The sequence below is a fragment of the Medicago sativa genome, chromosome 4 (assembly GCF_051527215.1).
Source record: "Medicago sativa cultivar Bolivia chromosome 4, Bolivia_mono, whole genome shotgun sequence".
In the NCBI taxonomy this organism is placed as follows: Eukaryota; Viridiplantae; Streptophyta; class Magnoliopsida; order Fabales; family Fabaceae; genus Medicago; species Medicago sativa.
Window position 1 is genome coordinate 91,502,033 of NC_140752.1, and position 10,063 is coordinate 91,512,095.

The window sequence follows — 10,063 nt, forward strand, 5'->3', positions numbered from 1 at the left end:
CCTTTGCGGTTGGACTGCTCTCATATGCAACGGCGTGCAAAACTAGACAACATTTAAGGGTTTTAAAATCAGATTTTACCTTTTTCTTTCAAAGTGTTGCATAAAAATTAGAGGCAAACTTAAGCCTCACAGAACCATCCTCTATAACCTTCAAGAACCTTCGTTCCTTCATTGATTCTTGATTAATCTTATCATTCTCATGCATTAGAAAGCCAAATCTCACAATAGAAATTCCTAATTTTGTGAATTTTTTTTTTTCATGTGCAAATGTTAGTCGCAAGTACATTGTCAGAGGGGAGGGGGACATGTTGGCAGCAAAGATCGAACCTTGAACCTCCATCTTACACTCCTTCAATTCTTCAAATGGGTAAGTCTCATTCATCCCCAAATTCATGATTGAGTTCTTTGAGTGTACTTAGTTTCTTTTTAGTTCTTGATTTTATCCATTGATTCTTGGGATTTTATCAATTGAAAAGACGGAAATTAATGATTTTATCAATCATTAAATGTTAGCCATTATAGGTTAGAAATGACTAAAGTTAAATAATGTTTGTATCTAATAGTTATAATTGATGGTTATATGATATGTGTAAATATATTAAATCCATCATGAAAAGACATCAAAGTTAAGTTGAACAAGAAGTAACCAAGACACAAATAGAAGCTCCCATGATCATGCAAGGATAAAAAAAAACACCAGCAGACCAAAAAGATCATAATTAGACCATAATAATAACCACTAATTAAGACGACTCTCTAAATTTAGTAGCCTAAAATTTTCAAGCTGTCTCAGCAAAAACATCAGCAAATGTCAAAAACTTCATTGCAGATGTTGCCGAAGACACAATAACATATACCCTGAAATTACAAAATACATAAACATATACTAAACCCAAAAAACATAAATAACTTCGCATACTCATAAGGCTTCCCAATCAATTTCAACAGAAGGGAACTTCTTCAACCCAAAATTCACCACTTCATCCCACTGGCTAGAATCTGTGAAATCCAAGAAAGTAACACCTGAGTCTGGTGAAGACAATCCAAGTGAACATTCATCAGGCATAGAAGAAGAAAACACTGTCTTCTCAACCTTAAAATCGTCACACACCAATTCACCCTTCGATTGTACCGGAACATGTGCCAGAGGCTTTACATCTTCAACAGAGGCCGAGTTCCCCTGTTTTTGAGAAATAGCTAAAGTTTCACAAATAGCTTGAAGTTTTGAATCAACCGAGGAAGGAAGCGGATTGTAGCTTCCATGGAAGCGCATGTGAGGAAAATTGAGACGTGCAAATTCACCTCTAAGCTTATAAGCTGCGTTATCATAAGCAAAAGCTGCTTCCTCTGCTGTATCGAAAGTACCTAACCACAAACGAGTGCGGTTTTTTGGGAGTCTTATTTCAGCAACCCATTTTCCCCAATGACGTTGTCTAACTCCGCGGTAGAGTTTCGTCGGTTTTGAGGGAATTCCAAAGTGCTTCATGGGAACTGGCTTTTGAGTAAGGGGTTTGTTTTGTTGTTGTTGTTGTTGTCGGGTCTGGAATTGGGTTTGAATTTGAAGGATTTGTGATGGGGTGAGTTGGTTGAGACCAATGGAGCTTGCTTGGGTTCCGTAATTGAAGTAATTGGGATTCAAATTTTGTGTAAGTTGAGATTGTTCAGAGATTGATGAAGAAGAACTAGTTTTCATAAAAGGCTCGAGTGCTTTCATTAGTTCTTCATTATATGGATCTAACAAACCATGTGTCATGTTTTTGTTGCTATTGTACATATTTATGGTTGTTGCCATGTTTTATTATGCAAGAAGAGAAGGTTTATATAAAGAAAAAAAAAAAAAAAAAACCTGTTTCAATTCCAAAACTATAAAACAAGAAGAAAAAATGACTAATGAAATGCTTTTGGTTTTTGTTTGTGTGTGTAAAATTTGAAGTTGCTAAAAAAAAAAAAAAACCTAAAAACCTTGATATCTTGGTGATTTTAGTGACATTACTACCAACCCTTGAGGTTTGGATTGCATTTTTTTATCACACAAAAACTAAAGGAAGAGAGAAGAAAATGAAGGGGGTGTTAAAAGGAAGAAGATTGGGAAAGAAAGGAAAGAACTTAGAGAGAAAGGATTGCTTGGCACCTCTCACTTTTCTTTTGTGAGTGGCCTCACTCTTGTATTCCAATGGTGAGCTTTTCTTTGTTTATATACTCTCACTTTGCATTTGGACTTGGAACTTTCTTTCAATAGAATAGTTTGCCTTGTCAACTTTTATAACACCTTTATTCGATGGTGGTTAACCTATTAAAGTATGCCACGCATGCAACACCTCATCATTTTGGCCCATGTCCCTCTCCAAAGAGCTACCTTATGACATCTATTTTTTCATTGGCCAAGATTTAATTAAATTATATTTTTCATATTTAACATTATGGAAAATACTAACAAAAATTTGTATGATACTTCATCCATCCCAAATTATATCTATTTTAGCACACTATGTTTGCCCTAAATTATATAAGATTTTATAATATCAATTAAAGTTAATGCTTATTTTTCTATTTTTTTAATTTTTTCCATACCATTAATGAAAATATATTTTTTGACAAGATTAATGAAAATATTTTTGTAAACTGATTCGTCGTTTCTCTTTTTCTTACAACATTAATTATATTTTTAAATTTTTGTGAAATTGTCAAAGAGAAAGCATTGTTTAAAAAACTATGAAAAAGGTGTATTTAAAAAAAAACAAAAAAAGATAACTTTTAAATAATAGTTATTATTTTGATTAATAAATTTGACTTGTATTGATCACCAAAAAAAAATTGACTTGTATTTCCGTTATAAAATTTGATTTTATTTATTCCTTTTTTTTCTGGACATACTATGTTAATACTCTAGCATTTCATATATATATATATATATATGGTTTTGTTAGAAGCCACCCATGAAGGTGTCTTTTAGCAACTCACACCTCAAGGTGTGATTTCCACGTTTTTGTTATAATTTTGCTAAAAAATACCTTCATAAAAATTAGTTGGTGTCTTTTATTAAATGCTCATAGAATAACTTGCTAAAAGACACCTTCATAAAAGGTGTCTTCTACCAAAACACACACACACACACACACACACACACATATATATATATATATATATATATATAGGTAATTTTTAAGATATGTAACTTCGATAAAATAAAAAATCTTATTATACAATGAGAGACAAGAATTCGTATTTTTATGAAGTTCTTTGTTATCTGTTTTATCGATTATCATGATCAATTTCTAAATAAAAAATGGTATGAAAAGGTTGGCAAATCTAATCACATGTTTTTCAACGGATCAAACACATGTTAATTTTTTTTATAAATACAAATATAATTTTTTAATCTCATATAAATGGTAATGTTATTAAAATATTTTGAAGACGACTAAACTGCTTGCGAGAGTGACGTTTGATGAGTCCATTACGGCCTTTCGTAAGCTCGAATGGATGAATTAGGTATCCAAAAGTTCCTTGTCATCAATGGGTATCTTAAGTCTTAACGTAATTGACGACGCCTATCCCCCTACTAGTCTCTGCCATCCAGGGAAATATGTCATCCAGGAGTAGCTTAATTTTTTGAAACAAATGAATTTTCATTCGTGATCCCCATACTCTAAAGAAAATATCCATTTTAAAGACTTAAATAAATATCATTAAAATTGGAAGTAATTTTATTTTGACAGTATCTACCAATAATATTTTTATGTATCTATATTTCTTAGAAAATCTACCAATAATATTTTTATGTATCTATATTTCTTAGAAAAATGATTCATATGATTTATAAATTAAAAATTATGAACATTCTTTTTTTTTATTATGAAAATTCTTTTTTTTTAAGAAGATCATTTATGAACATTCTAAAGGGGCAATCAACAACTTATTTTGGTGTACTGGGTTTAAGCTGTATTATCTTTAGACTTTGTTTGGGAGATTGAAGGGGCGTAGAGGGGAGAGTTCTGGAGGAAGAAAAAAAATTGGCAAGAGGGAGAAATAGAAGACATTAGGATGAGATAACTTTGGAGGTTAATTTTTTATGGATCTTGATAACGAGCGTCTTAAATGCACTCTTTAAGGATACTCAATTAATAAACTATTCATTGGAAAACCTTAATATTTTAATTTCTGATGCATTTAATACACAAGTTTCTGTAAAAACTTACTATCTAAAGTTCTTAAGGAGTTCCCTTATGGCACTCATTAGCATTTTCCATTTTTTATTTATAATACAAAATCTTCTTTTACTTGGGGAAACTAAAAAAATTTATTGGATAAGTGTTTTGAAGGGAACTCAAATTCAATTTGTGTTGTAATAATATTCTTAAAATTAAAAATATATTAATCATAAACATTAATTTACCAATTATCTTCGACAAATGTTGAATCAATTGGTACAAATCTTCAAGACAATTGTGTATGCTATCTAACAACATGGAGCAGGGACGGTTTTACCACCCAGCTAGCTTGGGCACACGCCCAGGCTCTGTGGCGGATCTCGTAGGAGACCTAGCATCAACCAAGTTACCTATAATTATCATATTATCCATAATTAATTGTATGTTACATCAGTGGTGTAGTGGATTGGGGCGTGGGTTCGATCCATGGTACCTTCTTTTTTTATTTTCTATTGTATTAATAATATTTTTATTCAAACAAAAAATGGTCCTATTTGGACTTGAACCACTGTTCCCTATGTTAGAATCAACAAAATTAATCACTGCACCATCCAGTCCACAATTTTGCTAGTACCTCAAAACTGTTTAATATATATTCCGAAAATATTTGGCAAAATATTTTGCCCAGGCTCTACAAAATTCCTGGCTCCGCCACTGACATGGAGTTTGTGAGGAAGTTTTTCATTGGTGGAATGGTGAGTCACAGAGACAGTTGTAAATGCACTCGAACATGTCGCTCAAATATCAACATTTTGTGGTAATTTTTTTTTCTTTTACACTATTTTCTTGGAGTATTATGAGATGTAGTTCTGACCATGGACGAAGCTAAAATGGAGGCCAACAAAGGCCGCAATCACCCTCAAACTTTCCATAACGTACGCCGTCTTCACTATATAATGCCCGTTGTTATTAAATTTCCACGCTAACTAAGTTGTTTTGTCTGAATTGGTTAATGTGAATTTCCCCTTTATCTTTCTTATTAAATAATACCTCAATATCTTCTTACTTTCAATTCTTCCTTTCCAAACACTTCTTGTCCGCCACTTTTAATTGTTTCAAACCCTGTGTCAGCGAGTTCGAAATGTAAAAATCGTCGTTTACTTATAAGAATCGTCATTTATTCCATCTCAGACATTAACAACTTAGAAAATTTTACTCAAGACGTGTCAAACACTATACTATAAATATTTTTTTAGGGGACTATAATCAGTGGCGGAGCCACATTGTACTCAGGGGATGCATCTGCATCCCCTCAACTCTTGAAATCTATACCAATTTTTTTATGTTTTGTTATTTTGAACATCCTCAAAATTAACTCTTGCACCTTATTATTGATTATTGCACCAACTCTGTTTCTTCTCTCAAATTAAAGCTACATTCAAACTATAAAGTCTGACTCAACTTAGATTTTATATGATTTTATATTATGGTAGCATATGGAATACTTAAAAGATTTACATAAAATGGCTTTATAAGAAATGGAACCCATTGCGGCGAGGCATATAATCACAAACTTGGTAGGTGAGCCAAAATCATGCAAATTAATATATAAATTGTAGGTTATTTAGTTTTTGTTTGGCCGGTTTCAGTTGTATAGGATCAAAATTGATTTTTCTAAACGTGTATAATTGATTCTGACATTTTTGTTGCTGGTGGTGAGTATAATTGATTTTGTCTTCACAATTGATTTTACTTGAAGTTAGAAATTGCAGCTTTTGATTCTATAATTGATTTTCATACACAAATTTATAGTTCAACTTACTTTTACATGAAATTGTCCAAACATAAATTATTTTTGTGACAATCACTTTTAACCAAAATTAATTCTACATAATCAATTCTATCAATTACTTATATATATATATATATATATATATATATATATATATATATATATATATACTATTGGAAAGATGGACACCAGTGTGTTCGTCTATCCCTTTTTCTACCGCACTTAATTATATAGATATAAATAAGATTAAAATTAACTTCTTTTTTTTTACCGTGCTCATTTTCTATTGAATTGTACAAAATAGAAGACATCGTTCATATTTTAGCGGGGTTGGTTCCTACAATATTTTAAATAATAATATAAAAAGGATAAAATAGTATAAATGAACGGTAAAAACGAAAGAATTTTTTTTACATATAGGTAAGAGATAATTATAATTATTTATTAAAATTCAAAAGTTTGAACCCCTAATCTAGGGTCCTGGCAACGCCACTGACTATAATATAGATGCTGCTAGCAAACGAGATATATAGATGCTGCTAGCAAACGAGATTCTTTACAACATTTTAAATATAACCAACTTCTTCCTATAACCCCGAAGCTCTTTGGTTTAAGTAACATGAAAAACGACAGACTTACTCCCAGATACGTATAGAATTTTTTTTTTAGGGAACGTATAGAATTTTTTGTTTTACGGAATGTATACAATTCTTTTTAAAATAGTCCATTTATACTCTCTCTTTTAGGAAATAAATCATAATGATTGTAATTTTGCTAAAATTCTCGGTCTATGTAGATAGAACGTGTTGATTCGATTCCAACGTTTATGTGGGCCTGCTCCATTGAATATGAACCTTTTTGACGCGCGCACACGTCGATTCCTGCGTGGATATCTCACTTTCAATATTCCAGCTTATTCCTTCCTCTGACAGTCTGACTATAAGTATATTAAATTCAATAAAAAACAGATTTTTTTTCAAATAGTTTAACTTGCTAGAGAAATTCAAGTGAAAAAATCGGATAATCTCGAGTGAATAGGCAATTACTTCCTTGAAATTGCAAGTTTCATCAATTACCCCTTGACATTAACATAACTTCAATTACCCCCTTGAAATTGTACAATGTTAATCAATTTACCCCCTCCGTCAAATTTTTCTGTTAATCAACATGACGTTTTGCAAATACCCCCTTGAAGTTTTGCACCTATGTGCAAAATGCCCCCCGAATTTGAAAATTTATATTTTTTTTCTTATACTTGACTCAAAAGATATTAAAAGTAAATAATTAACAGTTAATTTTAGGCTTAATTACACTTTTGGCCCCCTAAAAAAATAACTCTTTTCTGGTCCCTTAAGTTTACTTTCTGTTGCAATTTTGGCCCCCCACGTCAATTTTGACCCGGTCAACAGACACGTGGACGCCAGGTGTGTAAATTTTTTTATTTTATTTTATTTTTATTTTTTTAATTTATAAAAAATAAAAAAATATTTTTGTAATTAAAAAAATGTTTTTTTATTACAAAAAAAATGTTTTTTTTAATTACAAAAAAATTTGAAAAAAAATCTGAAAATTAATAAAAAAAATTGAAAAAAAATTCTGAAAATATTAAAAAATTATGGAAAATTGAAAAATTAATAAAAAATTGAAAAAATATATTATAAAATTAATAAAAAAATTGAAAAAAATATAAAAAAATTCTGGAAAATTGAAAAATTAATAAAAATGATTAAAAAAATAAAATAATCTAAAAAATTCTGAAAAAAATAAAATTTTGAAATTTTCTGAAAAAAATTAAAATTCTGGAAAAATTCTAGTTAAAATTTTAATGAAAAATAAAAATTCTGAAAAAATTCTGGAAAATATTTAAAAAAAATTCGAAATTTTCGAAAAAATTAAAAAGATTAATCATTTTTAAAAAAATGAAATTTTTGAAATTTTCATTAGAATTTTTCGAAATTTCGAAATTTTCATTAGTATATATGTCGAGCTTATGTTTTTTCAGTTTATTTTTTCGAAATTTCAAAATTTTCATTAGTATTTTTTCCGGGAAAATTTTCATTAGTATTTTTTCCGAGAAATTTTCATTATGTGTATTCCGGTTTACAAAAAATTATGTGTATTCCGGTTTGTAAATACACAAAAAATTATGTGTATTCCGGTTTATAAATACACAAAAATTCCCGGAAAAAATAGTAATGAAAATTTCGAAATTTTTTAAATATTTTCCGTATTTTCCAGAATTTTCAATTTTTTCAATTTTCCAGAATTCCGTTTTCAAATTTTCCAGATATTTTCGAAATTTTAAATTTTTTTAAATTTTTTCAATTTTTAATTTTTTTTAATACTAATGAATTTTCATTTTTTTATTTTTATTAATTTTTCTTGAATTTTTAAATTTTTTTCCGTATTTTTTCAGATTTTTTAAAAATTTTCCAGAATTTTTTAATTTTTCCGTATTTTATCAATTATTTTTCATTTTTATTAATTTTTCAATTTTCCAGAATTTTTTTAAAAAAAAATTCAATTTTTTTATTAATTTTTCATTTTTCCAGAATTTTTATTTATTTTTTAATTACAAAATAAAAAAAATATTAAAAAATACAAAAATGCATCCACGTCAGCGTTGACTGGGTCAAAATTGGGCTAGGGGGCCAAAATTGCAACAGAAAGTAAACTTAGGGGGCCTGGAAAGAGTTATTTTTTTTAGGGGACCAAAATCACAACTTTGGGAAACTTAGGGGGCCAAAAGTGTAATTAAGCCTTAATTTTAATATACTTGTTATTTTGTCTTGGAAAAACATTATAATGTTTGATAAATTCGAAATTGAAGTTATTCTGCTATGTATGTAGGTAATGGCGGAGGTGGTGGGTACTTTTATATTGATGTTTTGTGTATGTGGAATCATTGCAAGCACACAACATCAAAATGGTGCAGTTGGCCTTTTGGAGTATGCAACAATTGGTCAAGGTAGTTATATAAACCAACAACATAGTCTTTGTTAAAATTGTGATGATGTAATTGATTAAATTATTGAGTTTAATTTGTGTCTTGTGAAAAGTTTTACACTACTGATAAATTGAAAACTGAAAAATAAAAAACAAGTAAAATCTGAAACCCCTACATCATGATGGACACAATAGCATAAACCACATGATCCGGTTCGTCGCCGGAATCTGAACAGAAAAGACCCGACCAGTCAAATAATGGTTACTCCGATTCAACCTGTTTGAGAGATCGAGCAATCTAATATTCGAAGATTAGAAGTCCATTATAGATCGAAACACCAGAATTGCAGCAAGAATTAAGGCGGTTGATGCAAGAGGATGAAGTGAGCTTCAACATTGGATTTGACAGTCAGGTGAATTTGGGAAAGGATGGAATGGAAATAACTTAAACGGAGGGGGTAATAACAGCCACAAGAGGAGCTTAATACATGAAGGAATGGATTTAGGAACCCTGGAAAATTTAATCGACGAGCCGCATGGAAGAAGAAAGAAAGAAAGACTAGGTTTAATTACCTGTGTTTGAGGTTGATATTAAAAAATTAAAGAAACTAAATCTGAACCGTTAATTAAATCCAGTGGCTCATGTTGGTTTGATTGCGTGACTGCGTGATTTGCTCGACAGCAGTGAATCACATTCCATTAATGGCACCAAAGTGCTACCCAAAATAACACAACTTTCAGTGTGTATAATGAGATTCAATCTCATTTATGTAAACAATTTTTTTGAAAAGCTCTAAAAATCAACATAAACATCAGATTCAACGTTAAAAATAGAGCTTTACAATAGTGAAGCTAGATCTTTAAAAGATTGATCAAGCAAAAACATAAACATCGAAACTAACTAAATAAAGTTACATGTGATTAACATTGGGTTCAATCATAACTCATGTGAGAATAGACATATTTCACCAATTATTGAAACTGTCGATAAAAGAAGTGGCCAATATAAATAAAATCAAACATAAACACACAAAGTAAGAAACAAATAAAAAACAAAAAGGGAGAATATATGAAAACAGGATTTCTACCGTATACATAACAAAAGAATCAAATTGAATTATCAACAATTACAAGGACAAGGAAACAGACGCATGAGGTTTGAATTCGGAACAAC

At 30.0% G+C, this 10,063-nt stretch overlaps 1 protein-coding gene across 1 annotated transcript; it reads right to left on the reverse strand.

Moving 5' to 3' along the window:
• Positions 1–610: 610 nt before the first annotated feature.
• Positions 611–2,236, reverse strand: LOC146933718 (ethylene-responsive transcription factor ERF060-like). Its single transcript, XM_085705482.1, has one exon. The coding sequence runs from the start codon at positions 1,790–1,792 to the stop codon at positions 920–922; it is 873 nt and encodes a 290-aa protein (XP_085561608.1). The 5' UTR covers positions 1,793–2,236; the 3' UTR covers positions 611–919.
• Between the last annotated feature and the right edge of the window lie 7,827 nt (positions 2,237–10,063).

Bases quoted from the DNA above. Each gene is read 5' to 3' on its own strand.
- LOC146933718 (XM_085705482.1), bottom strand. From the start codon at position 1,792: ATGGCAACAACCATAAATATGTACAATAGCAACAAAAACATGACACAT.